General features: G+C 42.9%; 1 protein-coding gene across 1 annotated transcript in view; it reads right to left on the bottom strand.

The window, feature by feature from the left end:
* Positions 1–3,682: 3,682 nt before the first annotated feature.
* Positions 3,683–18,894, bottom strand: part of fam13b (family with sequence similarity 13 member B) — a 65,896-nt gene continuing 50,684 nt past the window's right edge. Inside the window, 17 exon segments of the mRNA XM_079228272.1 lie at positions 3,683–4,885; positions 5,336–5,437; positions 5,817–6,226; positions 6,330–6,425; positions 6,519–6,602; positions 7,435–7,649; positions 8,446–8,543; positions 8,545–8,635; positions 9,448–9,529; positions 9,837–9,978; positions 10,129–10,402; positions 11,606–11,677; positions 12,040–12,169; positions 12,433–12,490; positions 13,599–13,696; positions 15,345–15,492; positions 15,980–16,066. Of these exon segments, the coding sequence (XP_079084398.1) occupies positions 4,762–4,885; positions 5,336–5,437; positions 5,817–6,226; positions 6,330–6,425; positions 6,519–6,602; positions 7,435–7,649; positions 8,446–8,543; positions 8,545–8,635; positions 9,448–9,529; positions 9,837–9,978; positions 10,129–10,402; positions 11,606–11,677; positions 12,040–12,169; positions 12,433–12,490; positions 13,599–13,696; positions 15,345–15,492; positions 15,980–16,066 (2,311 nt within the window). The 3' untranslated portion in view covers positions 3,683–4,761.

Raw genomic sequence — 18,894 nt, 5'->3', positions numbered from 1 at the left:
TGAATCCCACTGGAAGTGTCTTGCCAAGAAAAGCAGTGGGATTCATAAGAAACAAGGCTCATGCACAATGGCCGATATTTATAAAACATAGTCGTCTTTGATTTGACAACATAGAAATTGAAAAGCTACAAAATGGCGTTCAAGATTGAATTTTTTTTAAGAGGTTTAATATTAACTTTAAGACTGTTTGGACCACTAGATCATGCAAATAATATATCTTTGCAAAAGTTGCTCTCATTGGTTGTTTGAGTTTTAACCACGTATTTTATTTATTTAATATACAGGGTTGGTCGGCAAAAAAATACAGTCACTTTACACCACATGCCCTGTCAACGGTTTACTTTATTTGGCTTAAGAATCAAGAGAACTGATGTGGCAAGCTTTAAATTGTATTTTTCACGTGTAAATGTTTGTTACTGATTGTATTTTCTCAGCCTTTGTTAATGAAGAAAATACAGAAAAAAGCATTCACAAAGTAAGAAAACATTTATATATATACACACACACACACACACACACACACACACACACACACACACACACACACATGATATATTGATGTGATAAAACAGTTTTACCTGTGAATGACCTGCAGGATGGTCAAAGGGAATTTACAGCAAAATTCAATATCAAAGATGTCACAGTCTTATTTCTGACTGTCTTGATCGCATCTTTTAGTAACTATTTGTCCTTAAAAAGGGGAAAAAAATGACATTACAGACTTTACAGTAAAATATATAAAATATATATCCTGTCTGTTGCTGTCGTGACCAAAAAAAACAATAATAATTTGTTCAACATTTCTGAGACATCTTTGACTGAAACCTGTGCTGTAAGGTCCAGGTGTGGAAGGAGCATGCATGTCAGATGGGTAAGTGAGATGAAACAGACTGAACACCCACAGACGAATACATTAGTTTCCAATGTGAATTTGACCACTCTGTTGCAGGCACAACGTAAAACAAACTTGTTTTACAGAAACTGAGGCGCCAAACAAATCAACCGCTCACCTTGTTAGACAAAACAAAATCAAAGAAAAGCCCTTCAGAGATTGATGATGATTGTTTCCACTTTTTGAATGATGATAAATACTAAAATGTTTTCAGAAACAACACATCTGGCTGGCTTTTTGATCCCTATTCACCTTAAAATGTTATTCTTATTTTGGTTTTTCAGCAGCGCCAACATGAACATTAAGCTGACAACAGTGGTAAAAACACACCGTTTAATTGTGTGTCAGGCTGAACACAAACAAACAAACAATGGTATTGTACCTCAATTATTCACACACACAGTCAATCCCGCACATTACCCATGACCCGATACTGTAAAACCTCCACGCAAAACTTTTATTATTGCTGCTTCTTCATGGCACAAATGATAAACAATACATTGTGTTATTCATACTATTATGTTCTCTTTTGCCATGCAAGCTTACTACAGTACTGCTTCTATATTAGCTTATATTACACAGAGCGACAAAAATAAATCAGGAAACAGAGCAAGAGCAGGTTCATGTTCGATTAGCCACACAGTGCCGGACTAACGTCTACAGCTGGTTTTACAGTTTGTGAGTAGATACAAAAGGATTATTATTGTCATTATCACACAAAATAATGGTTATGATAGTTATAGCAATATTTATAATAATAATAAAAAAAAAAACACATTCTCAGGGCATCACAAATATAATGAACCAAAGGGGGCCAAACATAATGTTTGAAATAATTTAAACAATTCTGACATTCATTCCTTCGGGTGTTTTTTTTTTTTTATATGTACACTATATATTTATATCTGTATAGAAGTAGTGCTTAATTTTTAGAAATAACAAATGAAAAAAGAAACAAAAGGGCTGCATTCTGTGAATGCTGTGCAAATAACATCTTTTTACATCAACCCCACAACCTTTACCGTCCTGACTAACACACCGCAGCCTCCCTCCTCTTCCTCCTCTTCCTCTCACGCACTCAAACACAAACAGATCCGCCCTCGACTACGTCTGCCGTCCACCGACGGGCAAAAGACTGCAATCAATCATCGGTTCAGGAAAGAGAAGCTCTCCTTTGTCTTATTGGCCTTGAACACCTCGCGGGTAGCGAGCCACAGAGGTTCTGATAACAGAACTCCACCTGCTGAAGCTTAAACTTCAGCCATGGTTGGACATTTCTTCGTCCCACATTTCAAAATCACGCTACGACATCACGGCCTCCGTCTGATACGAGACGGCGAAGAGGAGCGATGAAGAGGACCAACTCGTTGGCATGCGTGTGACCTCTAACCCTCTGCTCCTCATCTGCCCTCATTTCACCCGCCAGCAGGAAATGAAACTACACTGGGACTGAAACCTCGACCAAAGACAGAAACCCCTCCTCAGCGTTGTGGACGTGACGCTAACGCGCTCATCGAACCCTCAGCACTTACTTAACAGTTAGGGGTAAAGGACCAGTTAATAACCACAGACGGATCGTTCTGTGTTCAAAATCAGTGCTGGCAGTGTTGGCACCTCACCGATACAATACAGCTACAAGCGAACATCCAGGACCACCAGAGATAAATCAGTTACTCAGTAACAGTCATAGTGATATTCAGGAAACTCTCCGTCTGGCTGCGCGGATTCAAAAACATGGTCAGACGACCACTTCCTGTAGCCAACATGCCTTTGGTTTCAAAGAAACTGCAGCAACGTGGACCAGATACTGGCTCCTCTCCACAGCATTTATTACCCATAATCCCTCAGGACCTGCTATACCTCCATGCAGCAAACTGAACAAGTGAAGAGACGAGTGGAAAAACAGAGAGAGAAAAAGTACAGAATTTTCAAGATGATTTCTGCAACAATTATATTCACCTACATCCTAAAATCTTCTTATCTTGAGTACAACAGTTTCCTATGAGCATCTTCAGTCAAATGGTGCCTTTAAGTGCCATCAGAAATGTCTAAATCACGAGCGTTTATCCTCAAAACTCACACGTTTGAGCTTAAGACGACTTAAAAGTAGTGTTTTCACCTGAGAGGCTCATGGGAAACGTAGTTCAAAGTGACCAACGGCGTGTACATCTTATTTGACAAATATTGCCAAAATAGAAAAAAAGAAAAGAAAAAAAAACCCGAAAAGAAAAATGCTGAACTATTGAAACAAATGAAAAAGGACAATCAGACTTTCACAAACATCTCCAAGGTCACACTGGGAGTGAATATTTTTTTTCTTCTTGGAATACAACACATTCTTTTTCATTCAAGCAAAAACAGAACAGCAGTGTCTCACAAACATGTATGTATACACCTTCTTCTTCTTTTTTTTAAACAAAAGAACACCACAAACTTGTTTTGAAACGTCACGAATGAATCTTAAAATCAGTCAGAAGGTGTGAAGCATCCAGGATGTCGAATGACGTTTGACTGACAGAATAAAACAAATCGATCACCTCGCGCCACGGAGGCCGCTTCAGGAAACGGAGGCTCCCTGAGGCGAGGCGAAGGAGGGACCTTTCACACAGTACGACGTCCCAAAAGAAAGAACAAGTGTCTTCAGTGAAGCGCGTATAAAATGCCAGTCCTCGAGCTGTCCGATAAGATTCCTCAGCATGAAGGAGAAAAACAAAAACCACGAAGAACAAAGTTCGACAAAAGAAAAGGTCCTGAAATCAAAAAGTCAGAAAACGAGACACGAGAAGACGAGTGCAAAGTCTTGAGTCGCGTTGGTGATGAAGACAAACAGTGATGATGATGATGATTCCTTTTCCTCCCGTGTTTCTAAACTGCGGCCGGCTTTTCTTCGCCGCAGAGGATCAGTTGAGGCTGACGGGAGTGATTTTAAGTGAACTGGTGGTGCTGCATTCATGTTATGGGACAAGAGATGCAAACAAATGTGCATCTAATGTCACCTTTTAAAAGTGGTCAGTTAAACCTCAAGAGTTTTAGCGAAGATGTCCACGTTTCTGACTTCTGAAATTGCCAACAAAGAAAATATCTACAGTCGCGTATAAATAATCATATTCATCAAACAAATGTAATGATTTTGTGATCAAAATGCTTAAAATCGGCTCAAAGATCCGTCAACGCACATCGCTCACACGCTCACTAACTACGCGTTCTTAGAAAAATTGTCCCAGGACCAAATTGTTAGGAGCTAAACAAAAATAAAGAGCAGCTAAAACTCCTTTTAGCACATTTGTCTTTACTTTTTCGCCGTAAAGATTAGAAAAATGAGACCAAAAGAGTATTTAAAACCATTTGAGATGTCATTTTTAAACGGCAAGTGACAACGCGGTCATCATGCGCTCACTAGATCCATTTCTCTACGGGTCAGAAAGCCCTCATGCGAGCAACGACTGTTTGGACTGTTGGGCTGCAGTCTCGAGGATCATCGGTGCTATTTGAAACGTTTCTACGGCACTGGGTCCAGAAACTCGGATCCAAGCAATCTTTGGTTGCTTTAGTTAAAATGCAGGTTAAAGCCATCACAAGGTTACCGGAACTGCTCCTGTAACTACAAACAATGTTTACATAAAAGTCAATTTAAGACGTATCGTACTGTAACTCTGAACCTGCACGTCAAGAGGAGGAGGTTTTCTCCACGACATGAATGCAGCACACCAAGTGGAGGTTGTGACGTCTGAGTCTCCGCCTCCTGGCAAGTCATGTGATGTGTTTGATTACCGCCCTCTCCCCCCCAGGTGGGATGACGTCTGACAGACTGATGGACATCCTGGGCGGGTCCTCTCAAGCAGTGACGAGCAGCTGATGTGTGAGGAGGTCTAGATGGATTTGGAGGAATCCTGTTTGCTGATGAGGACTTCCAGCAGGCGGAGTTTGGCCTTGATCCTCTTGTACTCCCTGTACTCCTCCAGCATCGGCACCCGGTCCTCCTTCTGCACGTTTCTGCAGCAGAGGAGGGAGACAGAGGAGGATAAGTCTTCCCAATGACACATGCTTTACTTTCCCGACCCTGGCAGCTACTGATAAGTTGCCTGTTAGCAAACTGAACCTCAAACGGTCTCCGAGGCCGTTTTACTGAGCATGAATCCGCTCTCTCCTGGCGGTATCGAGTTTATCGGACACATTTGGGGCATTGGAAGGGACAATGGGCCCAGAGAAACATTACATTCCCCAAAAAAGTTACTTTACTGTACCGACTGATGGGTGTCATTCACAGACATTCCTGGTTAGCGATACTGAATTTCAGTCAACTTTCTAGGATAAATAACGGCTAAAAGATGGAGACGGATCATCCTGCACGTATCTGCGTTTAAGTTTTCAGGAGACGAATAACATTGAAATCATTATTCAGACAGTCTGGATTATGTTTCTGTGTGAATGCAAGTGACTTACCTTCCATTATGCTGATAAAAATCTTCCTCAAACTCTCGGATGGTCTTCCTCATCTTCTTCTTCTCTGCTCTGGCCTTCCACAGCTGTTCCAGCAGCTCTGGCCTGGAGGACGATGGGATGCACGAGAACGTCGTTACACATGTCGCCATGATGTCAAAACCACAGTTAAATCACAGAGAGAAGCTAGAAGAACGGAGTCTTGGCAGACATGAGATGCTTTTAAATCACATTCGTGCTCTCATTTCTACACTGACAGACGCACAAAAATACCTAAATGAGTGGGAGTGTTTTCAACAGCAATCACTTGACCCATAAATTAAGAGTCCAGAGAGAAAAGCGTGGCAGGAAGTGAGCTGTGTTGGTGTGAGGGATACTGATCTCTCCCTAAGAGACATGGATGTACAAACCTGAGCTGAGGAAGATTAGAGGTTGTGTGTGTGTTTGTGTGTGTGTGTGTGTGTGTGTGTGTGTGTGTTCTTACATGGACGAGGCGTTGGAGCTGGACAGCCGCAGGTCGAGCGCCAGCTTCCCCGACCCCTCCTCCATCTTGGCTCTCATTGGATCGCTCTGCCGGTCGGGATGGTTCTGGCTCCTCACTGATCCTTCAGATGAAGTCACGAGGTCGACGGCCATGATGACCTCAGAGCTCTGCATCTCCCCACCGCTGCTCTCTCCTTCCTCCTCCTCGTCGTCGTCCTCTTCTTCCTCCTCCTCCCGCTCCTCCTCCTCTCTCTTGTCTTCTTCTCCTCCTTCCCCCTCTCCTCCTCCTCCTTCTTCTTCTTTCCGCTCCTCCTCCTCCTCCTCCTCTTTGATCTCTTCCCAGAAATGAGCGGTTTCGCCCTCGATGATTGGTTGGAGGGTCTGACTTCTTCTCTTACTGGAGGGGGACACCTGGGGAGAGAGGGGAGATTAATGTGTGTGTATAACACGCTATAATGGCTAACAGTTGCTAACAGAGTGTAATAGATGTAACGTGATGTTTATGTGCACGTACTGTGATAGGGGTGATGCTGACTCTGGTGAGCATCTGTTTGACCAATCTGTAACGATCGTACAGAGGCTTCACCACTAGACGCTCCTCTCTGGTCACCTGATAGAGAGAGAGAGAGACAAACAGGTCACAACACGTGTAAATGTGTGTTTCAGCACAGCGTCACGGGATTTAGGATGTTTGGTAACTTACCGGTCGACCATGCAGGCCCTCATAGTGCAGCAGGTTCTTCTGAAGGACCGTCTTCTCACAGGACAACTGCTCCTTAGTCATCTTCTGCAGAGACACACACAGTACATTGTGTGACGTGTATCAGTTATAAACACGTTAAATGTTTTTATGTGACGTCTCCATGTTTTAACGCCAACACAAACAATAAAGAACAATAAAGACCTTTGTAAGATTTGCAACTGAAAAATGATCCGTTTCATTCTGAAAAGTCAGCTTTTTCAAAACCAACATGGCTCAGTTCAAAATTCTGTTTCAAAACAAAACTCCTCATCTTTTGCCAACCAAGCACAATTTTTTTATTTTATTTTACCATGTTGAGAAAATACTCCAAAAAATAAATATCTAAAAAAATAAAAAAATTAAAAAATAAAAATACAAGCTTCAAGTACATTGTGTGACGTGTATCAGTTATAAACACGTTAAACGTTTTTATGTGACGTCTCCATGTTTTAACGCCAACACAAACCAGTATGGGACGATCCTGCAAAGTATCTGCCGCGAGTGTCTCCCTTCATTTGCCTCCCAGTTTCACTCGTACATTTCTTATTTTGAAATGAGCGCCTATGTATGCCGACACGACATTTTTCCGATTACTATTCTATAAAATTGTGCTTTTAAATTCCAGCATGTCCTGGAAACGGAAACATGACGACTGTTTTATCTTCTCTTTGAAGGAAGGAATGATTACTTAATGCCAGGCGAAATGGATTACTTGTTTCTACCAAAAACATCCACCTCTCTTCCTATTCTGTAACGCACTGGTCCACGGATTTATAGCACAAATACATTGTCACTATTTCAATAATCTAGTTTCTAATCAATAAAGGGAATTAAAAAAGCCTGATTCAGTGCCTGATAAGAATGATCTGCTGCTAACCTTGATGTCATCAGGCCAGCCGTCCTCCTGCTTCTTCCCTTTGACCCTGTGCTGGATCAGCTCCAGTGTTTCCTCCCTGGTGGGGCCCTGGCCCTTCATCTCTCCTGTTGCGTCGTAAGCGCCTTGGTCCAGCGTGGAGCCGAAGCTCTTGGGTAAGGTGTTGCTCCGGGGACGAGTCTGGGGGCCGAGCTCGCTCTCGGCACGGTGTTTGGCATCTGGGGAAGGAGGAATACAGTGATGAGGGAGGGAGGAGAAGGAGAGATCAACAAACGGGGAGGAGGAGATAGAGAGGGTGGAGTACGGAGGAAGGAACCAGGACAAGAACGAGGGAGAAAAGCACAAGTCTTCAGACGGCACATAAAGTATTGTTCACTGGATGATCAGACATGCAGGAGTCTGACAGACAGCTGCGGTGGTTAAAGTCAGCCAGTCACAGTATGAGGAGAAAGACACACACACACACAGACACACAAATGAAGACGTTCGAGTCGGTCTGACAGACGTACGGCTGCCTGCTGGATATTATCTCTAACTAAAGCGTCACCTTTACTAATACCAGTGTGTATACTTGTCCTGTGCAGACGCATACGCAGCAATGGTTTGCACAACACATGATTGTACTTAAATTGTGCTGTTCTTTCAATGTGAAAACAACATGTATACAGAGATTTAAGGTATTCTTTAAAGATTAATAACAGAATACATATACCTGCACTGTAAAAGTTTTTAGCACAATAATAGTCAAATTAAACAGATTTCTTAAATCTCAGTCAGCAAGAAGTCAACGCTAAATATAGATAAACACCCCCATTAAAAAATAAAAGTCGAAAATAAAAAAAACTCTCGTTACGTCACACTTCTGAGCGATACCTCGTTAAAACGTCTCGTCCCAGCATGCGGTGTCAACAGGAAATACACCAAAACAAAGAAGCAAGACGCGCTCACAATGCCGCCTCATTGTGACTGTCCGTAGTGTATGTAATGTCTACTTACTGAGGGGTTGGTACTTACTGAGGTGATACGGTCTAGAGCTCAGGCCTGAGTAGGGGTGGAGCGGGGGCGTGAGTGTGTGATGGGGGGGTGAGCAGATAGAGGAGGAGGAGGGGGGGGGACGGGGAGGAGGGAGCATGGTGGCGTCTGTATGAATGGAGCAAAGCCTGGTGCCTCAGCGTGCTTCTGGGTAAAAGGTGGTGCTGGCGTCCTGGTTGGCCGATCAGTCAATCAATCAATCAATCGGTCGGTTGGGCGATAGGAGGAGGGAGGAGGGAGGAAAGTGGAGAGCGGGTGCTCGCGTTATTGTTGTTTTTCAATTTTGATTTGAAACAGAGAGAGAGAGAGAGAGAGAGAGAGAAATGTTTCGGCCACTAGCGTTCTCCGACAAGGAGAGCCGTCACCTCACATAGAGAGGGTGGACGAGTGTCATGGGGTTCCTTCAGTTTGGTGAGACGATGCACAAGAGACTCGTCGAAGTTTGGAAAACTATTTATATACAGACATGTCATATTTTACACCCAAGTTTATCAAAAGGACCAAAACTTGAAGCTTAAATTCTGATCAAAAAGTATTTTTCTTCTTTAATCAAAGCTCTGCGATGTTTACAAATATTAAGTATCTGTTTACGTAAAAACTTAAAGTCTGATCCATCGTTTCACCTCACTGAAGTCACTGCAGATGTAATGAATGTGGGTTCACAGGGACGCACCAGCACACTGGAGGGTGGGAGCCACGCATGTGAGAGCCACGTCAACCCCCTGGCATGTGCGTGTCTGCATGTATGTGTTAGACCAGCACGCATGCAATGTTGTCACAAAGGTCAACGGTTAGGAGTGGGGAGGGTCAAGCTGTCCAGCATGGAACAGGATGGCACATAGACACTCTAACCCCGACACACACACACACACACACACACACACACACACACACACACACACACACACACACACACCTGCGCGCACACACACACACACACACACACAACTTCACCTTCACGGGATAAAGAGCTAGTTGTTCTACCTTTAATCTGCCTGCGGATCTTTGTGAGGTCGGTCATCCATTTGAGGACTTTGGGGTTAGCTGCCTTGTCTCCGTGAGAGGGCTGCAGGGAGAAGAGCGAGTTAGTCGCTGAAAAGGTCTTAAACTTATTCACAGTCTTAAAAATGTATCTTGTAGTTCAAATAAATAAATAAAGAGAGGAGGAGAGCGACTGGGAGAGAAAGACAGAGCGCGTAAAGGAGGAGGATGAAGGTCGAAGGACTGAAATGTTGTGAATAGAGTGAGTTACAAGTGTGCAGGATTTTTTTAAATTAGTTTTTTGGATTGCTTCTTAGCACTTAAAAAAAATAGCTGAGTCATATTCCTGCTCAAAAATATATAAATCAGCATATATTCAAGCGTCAATTCACCTTATAGTTCCTTTCCTTCTCAAATTGCTCTTCAAACTGCTTAATTTTCTTCTTGAGGTGCTGAAGCTTCTTGGTGAGTTGATGGGTCACTGAATCGCCTCCTCTCATCGCCTCTTTGGAGCCAAACGATGCTCGCCGTGGCCTGGAGTGACAGAGGATACATAAAGATGGATGAAAACATATTTATGTTCTAACTTGCAATAAAATGACTGTAGGTGTCATTCCAGACTTTAAACCCACACACAGAAACAAGTCAGTAGTGAGTGAGCTGGACGTCGGCGCCTCATCGTACCTCTGTGCTTTGGTGGGGGAGGTGGCCTCCGGGTCTTGCTGCAGGAAGCGCTGGGCACCGTGCGCGCCGAAGTCGAGAAAGCGTCGCGCCAGGAGGTGAGGGTGGGCGCGGGAAGAGGAGGGGGAGGCTTCCTGCCCTCCCTCCTCCACGTCCTCCTCGCCATCCTCCTCCAGCAGCAGAGGAGGGAGAGTGATCATGCGGCCGGCCAGCGGGGAGAGCTGAGCCTCGCCGCTCTCGCTGTCGTCCTGCCAGGGTTTGAAAGCGGGGACGGGATCTGGAGAGGAGGACAGAGACAAAGAGAGGAGCGAATCAGAGCAAGTCATCAGACGTCAGAAAAGGAGGGAGAGAAAAGACAAATATAATAATGAATGTGATATTAACTGAGTGTATAACACGTGAGGTACATATCAATCAAACGTGACATGGGACAATTAAACAACATTCATTTTCTTCGTCGACGCCCTGCTGAGTCTCTAACGGTGTCCTCAGCAATATGCTAATGAGCTGAGTCAAGGGGAAAAGAAGGGGGAGTCAAGGCGATAACAAGACAGAGGTGAGAAACAGTGTCAGAGAGGAAAGGTGTCCCGATCAATCCGCCAAGTGAACCTGCCGGAAGACAAAGATGAGAGGAAGAAAGAGTCCACCAGCTTTGTTAGTAGTCACACAAGCACATTTAAACGTGTCATAAGATATTAATAAGGTTTCCAGTCCAAACCAGGGAGCAATCACCATAAAAAAATGAAGGGTGCTCTGATCAATCAGCCACCGGTATTTATCGGACAATATTCGTTCTAATAAGTAGTTTGATTAGTGGCCGATCAGAAGATGGCTTCTAATGGCTTCTGAAGCCCATTGTACAGCCTGTTCAACGCAGGACTGTTACACTGCTGCTGTTCTGCCTCGCTGTTCTTTATAAAAGGTACGACCACCGGATGGGGGTTGGTTGATGTGTGTGTGTGTGGGAGGGAGAGATAGGGGGTTGACCTGCCGTTAAGCCAGCAGCAGAGGTGGCAAAGAGCCGACTGTGCAACTGGGACTGCCAGAACGGTGGGACTACACACACACACACACACGCACACACACACACACACACACACACACACACACACACACAGCGGACGCCGATGCTGTTGTGTGACACGTCACGGCTTTGTTTGGCGTAGTAAGGGGTCTTCCTTACAGAAGTACTGTGGGATCTCTGTATAAATGGGGCTCATGAGAAAGAGTGGAATATGTTGCACATGTCGCCTGCCAATAAATATGCAGTTGACAATACATGATGCTTTCTCATTTCTTAATTTTAATACTATAATGTGAATAGTTAAATAAATAAATAATGCTAAACGATTAAAAGAAGGCTTCAAATAGACCCTGTGATCGGTGATCGGCCATAAAAATCCTGATCGTAGCACCCTTATATAAAAAAAATCAAAGGAAAGCAGGTAGGCTGGTGGATGGTAGACATTAAACTACTCACCTTGGCCTTCTTTCTGCAGATGCATACATGAGAAGTCTATGAAAGGGAGATGGAGATGGGAGGGGGGTGACGCTGTTTGGATGGAAGGAGGACAAGAGGGAGGAAGGAGAAGAAGAAGACGAAGACGGAGAAGAAGAAGAAGAAGAGACAGAGAGACAGCAGAGACGAGGAGCTGTGAGGTCAATCATTCATAACAACTTCACTCTTGAACTTTCATTCAGTCAAGGAGGTTTTAATACTCGATAATTAACAGAATTGTAGGTGACAACTCACAAAGTTTTCTTGCTGCATTTCGCCAACTGGGAGAAACATTGGACTTTTGCTTTGGATTCAATGTTTTGTACATCCAAAAATAAACAAATCACATTCAAATAGAGAACCATGGGAAGGGTCTGTTTTACTGCGATCCAATGACTGGACACGAGATCTCCTACCTTCCCATTGGCTGTCGGGGAAGAGTTGGAGGTGGGGGTTGTGGCCAGTGTTTGGTTGGCATGGCGACAGGTGGTTCCTGTTGGTCTTGCTGGTGTTGGCGTTCTGATCACAGCGGCATGAACCCGGGTCCTGGAGGAGGAGGAGAAAGAGAGAGAATAAAGAAAACAATTAGGGAAAGACGGGAAAAAGAAAAGAAACATTCCAGATGAAGGTACAAAAGTAGGGAGGCGGAGAGATAACTTAATTCAAAGTGAACAGAGGAAGGACAGACACTGGAACGTACACTTGATGTAATAGTTTGCCTTCTCGGCTTGTAATTCAAATAATTCTAAAAGAAATGAAATCAACCTAGAAGTCATTTTAGTGCCAGCACACACACATTCACTACTTACACAGCTTATGGTGTCGGTCTGAGTCTGCTCCATGTTGTCACAGGGTTGATTGTCCTGCCTGAAACCAGAGACACGAAACATAAGATCAACTTGAACAAATAACTAGGACTAAAAGTAAAGTGGAAAAAATACCCTCGATATTTTCCCAAGTTGTAATTTGTAGTGGGCATATGCTTTAGATATTTATTTCTCAGATATCTGATTTATTGTTTATCGCTATGTAAATAAATCAAGTTACAGCAAGCCAAGTCACTTCACTGACCTTAAAAATCTTTGGCTTTGAGCAAAAATAAAAATAAAAACATTTTTGGACAGAACAATTTCATGATGATGAATTTGGAGATCCCAAAGTACTTTAGTCATAATCCTTCAACCCTATTTGGAGTCAGCTGAGGAGTAGACACAACAAAAATCAATACTGTGTCTATTGATAGTTTTATCCTGCTGAATAACTTTGACCCTTTTTTCTTCTGAACAGATGTGAAACAGAATTTAAATCATTAGCTTCCTGAACCGCTTTCACGATTTGACGTTGCGTGACACACCGACCACGGTACAATAAGTGTTCTTGTTCACGATGAGAAGCTGGAGGTGTGACACAGTGTGACGTGTCAAACTACAAGGGAGTGCAGTGTGAGTTAATATGTGGTTTGTGCGTGTGAGAGAGAAAGAGAGAGAGAGAGAGAGAGAGAGAGAGAGAGAGAGAGTGAGAGAGAGAGAGAGAGACAGACAGACAGAGATAGTAATGGTCGGTTTCAGCGTGAAAATGAGCCCCGGCTAACACGGCGCGTCCAAGTGATTTGTTAACGTGCAATACCACATTACTGCACTTATTAAAGAACTACATTTCTCTCTGGGAAAGAAGGAAGTTCTCTTTTCACATTATTGGAATTCACCAGGCACCAAGCTACTTGTGCAGTAACACACACACACACACACACACACACACACACACACACACACACACACACACACACACACACACACACACACACACACACACACACACACACACACACATCTATCTATCTATCTGTCTGTCCAAATGAAGCTGAAAATGTTCCTGTGTCATGACATTCTACTTTGATCTCGCTCTGATAATTTTGGTTGTATATTCTTGATATACGGTGAAGCTTAAAAGCAAACTGACAGTCCACCCAGCTCACCTGGCAGTGTTGATGTTATTCTCAACATCTCTGACGGCCTCTGCATCCAGGTCCATTCCAGAGCTCTCCTCCAGGGCGGCGCAAGAGTCAAATGAATCCTGGGAGAACGCAACAGAAAGATTTACGATTAATTTGACAGTTTCTATGAAGGGAAATTAGAAATCTAAGAGCAGAGCAAGTGACATGAAAAGGCCAGAATTATAAATCTGACATAAGCAGGTGCATTCTACTTTCTTTTGCCTATAAGGAGACATTGGGTTTTTCTGTACTTTTACTTAAATGGTAGAAATCCAGCCAAATAAATATTGAATTGAGCCCCTCTGCACATTGACAATCATAAAGTGTGCACCACAATTACCAATGAGATCATTTTTTTACATAAATATATATAATGAGTTAATAATTATCCAACTTATCCCTCTAACCCTTTAAAGTGAAAACCTAAAAACAACAAGTCAAAGCGAAGAGGTTTTTCCCCATCACAACTGCCTTCTTGAAAAAACTGTTAGCTTTCATTGTGGTCATCATAACTAATACTGCAGCTTTATTGATGGTTTAAGGCTCTGAACATGCACACCGAAGTGTTCGTGTTGGGTTTGTCAGAAAAGAAAAGCTGCGGTGGATATCACAGGACGCTGTGGAGTGAATGCGTCGTGCTGAAGAGCAGGAGGATGACTGATGAGTGAATGTGACCTGCTGCACCACAGCACATGCTACATTGGTATTCAAACTGTGATGTAAAGAGAGTAAATGGTGGGTGTGTTTATTGTAATTTGGCCCACATGTGTCGCTGTCATTCTTTGGTTCTCGGCTGATCTATTTAAAGAGGTAGACTGCTGTTTAAAGAGGTGACAGGCTTCTCATAAGTCCTGCAGCACATCTCACTCTGTCTGCCATGTTCTCTGCTGCTCATCTCTCTCCAGCCAGCTGGACACTAAAATGGTTCTTAGGCCACTGAGGCGCAAGGAGGGCGGGGACACTGGCATTCAGTGGTTTCGATTTCAGCTGTGGTCAGGCTTTCAAGAAAAAAGATATGACTACACGTAGTATGAAATATTTCTTCCTAGTGGTAAATATTCGAAATTAAGAGGAACATTTGGCTGGATTTCAGAAGTAAAGGGGCATTTTCCCTGTAATGTGCCACTGTGACTTGAAAACGGGATGTCGTGAGTCAACCTACTATGAATCCCAGAGGGTGTAAAAAGTGGATATGATTGCAGTCAATCTTTGGTCAAACCTCAGAAAGAAGTTTCACTGCTTTGACACTGAGCAGCACCTCTTTAAGTAAGTTACAACAAAACACTGCCTCTGTGACTCAGCGTATTCATGAATCTGTGCCTACATTAGTACACCAGGTCTGTTCCAGCTATTGCAACAATCAGAACAGAACAAAGATGGACTGTGCTGATAAAATCAAACATTCAGCCTTGGGACGAACCAACAGACAGGAAGGAGGTTAGCTATGGGGAATATGCTGCCGGCCCACACAGCAACTGGCTGGGCTCTGTGTATTGTTTGTGAAAGTTTTTTAGGGTGGGTGTGTGTGTGTGTGTGTGTGTGTGTGTGAGCGAGAAACATGGATGATTCTGTGCTCTCTCTTATGCGAGTGTGTGTTTTTTACGTTTATTAGGCTCAAACCTAAAATATCAGCAGTGTGCGTTTGAGCATGTGCAGGTGTTTATGTGCAGCATGAATTTGACGGTGTGTGTGTGTGTGTGTGTGTGTGTGTGTGTGTCTCCGACAAACCTGTGCATCTTCCTGGCTTTGTTGTATGCGCTGCTCGGTCTGTGTGAGTGGGGTCTCCCCTTCTGTGTCGCAGGGGCTGTCCTCGGGGTCAGTTTGTTGCCCCTCGTCTCCATGACAACCCGGCTCTGCAGGCTCACTGGGACTCACCCTGGAGAACAAAAAATACAAAAAGGGGGAATTAAAAAGATGAACGTAAAAGCCTGCCGCTGTGCCTGTATGGTGGTAGTGAGTTTTAACCTATTTCAGTATGCAACATAAAATGCCGCGACATGTTGTTTTGTCTTAGAGGTGACTGACCACTGAGCAGCTGCTCCCTGAAACATGTCGGCTTTGCTAATTAACATCACAGCTGTCAACATGTTTACCGGTAACCTGAGCCCTCTGGCTGGCTCTGTGCCTCCGTGCATAATGTTCACTATGGCAAATATGGACCTTTAAAGTCATCAGATGTCCTCAAGACCACGAAGGAATCTGTATATAGAATCTGAACGCATATTCCTACCAGGTGCAAAAAGTAGAACACAACATGTTTTGCTGTAGAGCTTCAGTGTGAAAGTGAACACGATCCGAGTGTATTTATGTTTGTGCGTGTACTGTACAGGTGTGAATGTTAATGCGTGTGTCTGGACTCTCACCCTTGGCTATCATAGTTGGTGTCGATGGAGGTTTTCAGCTCAAAGAAGTGCTGCTCGACTGCGGCCCTGATGGTTCGCTGGATTATCCTGGAAAAAACACAGAAAACAACACGGGCGAAATTCATGAAGATGTATACTCGTACTTTACTACTGTGCGTGCTGATGCATTAAGTTTCACTTAAAAAAAGGCTTTTATCCCTCACATTCTGATGTGCTGCATCGTAGCCTCTGTTCAAACAAACAGGCAGGCGGTCTGGTTTTTGTTACACCTTAAAAGCTGTATTAAGTTTATCAAGGTGACCCAATCTGACCCAAGTGGACATCGCACCTCGAACGTGTTAGTTTCATGTTGTTTCACAAAGGCGAGCAAGGCAGTGAGTTACTAATCCATTGCAGTCTGGGTTTAAAATCGTGTTAATTACTGAGTTACAATGCAGTCCATGTTTTCTCCACTGGATCGAGTTTAGCTCAGCTCTAATGAGAGTTAACTGTAACCGCTCAGTTTCCCAGTGATAATATCTACACGAGATCAAAGCCAAAGGTACATAACCGCTTTGGAAAAGGTCTGTTTATTCAGCAGTGGCAGCAAATAAAAATGTCCTCTTAAACCCACATGAATTGAGCCTCTAAATATCAATCGATCGTGTATCAGGGTTTTTGATTAGTTTAGTATTTATTTACTAACGGAGAGCACTAATACTGCAGGTTGTCTTCAACCTGTGGTGGATCTGATATATAAAATAATTATACAAATTATATTCAGTTCTAAACAGAGAATTCAGGGCAAGAAAATGATCAAATATCTGCCATAAATAAATTAGACATAGATGAAAAGAACATTTTGTAATAATTTGTCCTGTAAAATATAACGTTTCCCAGAGTATGTTGCTTTTTTAACTGTAATCTGCATTGTAACAGTCACACACATGAACCAAAAACTAAAAATGTATTATATTATATTCATTAAACAATCTAATTTCCTCTGACTGCTCAGAATAAAAAAAACAATCATCTTAATGTTTTCGCAGTAAAATAACTTTTTAATTAACTGTTATATAGCTACTATCCTCTGAACTTCAGATCGGGTTAAATGATGTGTTCAATTATGAAATTGTCTCTCCATGAGATTAATTTGTCTGCCATTTTCTTCAGTTACACTGAATCCAGTGAGTGGGTTGTGTACCGATTTAATTAAGACCTATATTTCCAGATTAAGGTTTAGCAGTAACCAGTAATGATGCACAGCTCAAATCCTGGAACCTTTTGTAAGCTTCCTCACATAATCCTACCTGTCATCATCGGCCTCTGCTAATCAATTAGCGACTGGAGCTTTAAATGCGTTTATCTCCACGTAAAAAACAGGAGTGTATGTGGCAGCGACGTTACAGTAAGAAAATGAATCCAACATTGTGAGAGCCCAATAACCACGGGAATGGTTTCTTTTCCATTCTGGGCTATTTAACAAGTCCTTATTAAGTAAAAACAAACCTGTTCCAGATATGAAAGGATTAATAATGCTTAAGCTATAAACCAGAGAGGAGAGAGGACATTTATAGGCATAAAAGGTAACAGCAGCAGTCTCGCTCTGACCTCCACCACACTGACATGTGACGGTTGATCCACAGGCTCAACTGAGATTTGATTTAACCACATGTGTGATCATAAAGTATCCCTCCCTTATTTATTCTGGCTTCTTGCAGGCTGTTAGCTCTGTTTTTCTCCGCCAGCTCAGACAGCGGCGGAGGTTGAAGACCTGGTAGAAAAATGACATTAACTGGGAAAACGCCCAGCTCTCCTGACTCCTCCACAGCACCTGCTGCTCCTGATGCGCCGTAAGCCATCGTTACATAGAGTTTTATTGATGTTGTTTTCTATTCTTTACATGTATATTATCTAACACCTCTATTATTAAACTCATGAAAGATTTTGGGCTGAGTTCAGATAAGTGTGTGTGTGTGTGTGTGTGTGTGTGTGTGTGTGTGTGTGTGTGTGTGTGTGTGTGTGTGTGTGTGTGTGTGTGTGTGTGTGTGTGTGTGTGTGTGTTGAGGACACAGTATGTCAGCCAGACACCCACACAAACTGCGTACTCATTTCTCTGGACTACAAGCCCACCTTCCCCTTCAGCAGCAACTCAACCTCTAAGTGTAGGAAGTTCTACTAATAATAACCATCTCACACCCTCAACAGTTACTTCCACATGCGACCACATGAGCAGTAAAAGATGATGCGCTTGCAGCTTTTCCTTTTCACACACGGGCGGTCAACAGACGCAGACGTGTGTTTTTGCAGTTGACAACATTTTGTCTAAATCCTTTCATGCATCCCAACAGAGGAGAATCCCTTTGAACACATGCTGGTAGCAAGAGGAACATGAATCCACAAGACGGTCTATGAAACCAAGGCCCTTGAAGCTATCATGTATTTCTGGAAAGGTGCTGGTAGGTTTTGTACTTGCGTGACACACAGAAGATAGTTATACTACTGGACACGTTTAGATTACTCATATGTCAGTATATTATTTATTATTGGTAGCTGTATTCCTAAAATAGTATGGTCAACAAGCACAGAGCACACATGTCCTCGTCCATTTTATTATACTTTAAGAATTAAAACTTAAAAAAAAAAAATGTTGCTGGTCTGTCCATCCATTTGCTTTTCATAATTGCTTATATATGTCATTGATGGCTCGCTTTCTTGAAATCTAATCATGCACAGGTTTGTGTTTATCCAGATGAAGTTTGACTAATGTATTTTGTAAAAATATATAAATAAGTCAAACAGACTATTCTTAGAATATTGGCAAATATGAAGACAGCCATCCTAAATGAAAATTATGATGCCGCTATGTTAAAGCTGAAGCAATACATTAAATTATTTAGTTGATGTAAATATGAATCAGCAACTATTTTGATAAC

Source organism: Taurulus bubalis (genome assembly GCF_910589615.1).
Source record: "Taurulus bubalis genome assembly, chromosome: 13".
Lineage (NCBI taxonomy): Eukaryota > Metazoa > Chordata > Actinopteri > Perciformes > Cottidae > Taurulus > Taurulus bubalis.
The sequence above is the reverse complement of the archived record's forward strand: the minus strand, read 5'-3'. Positions and strand labels throughout refer to the sequence as shown.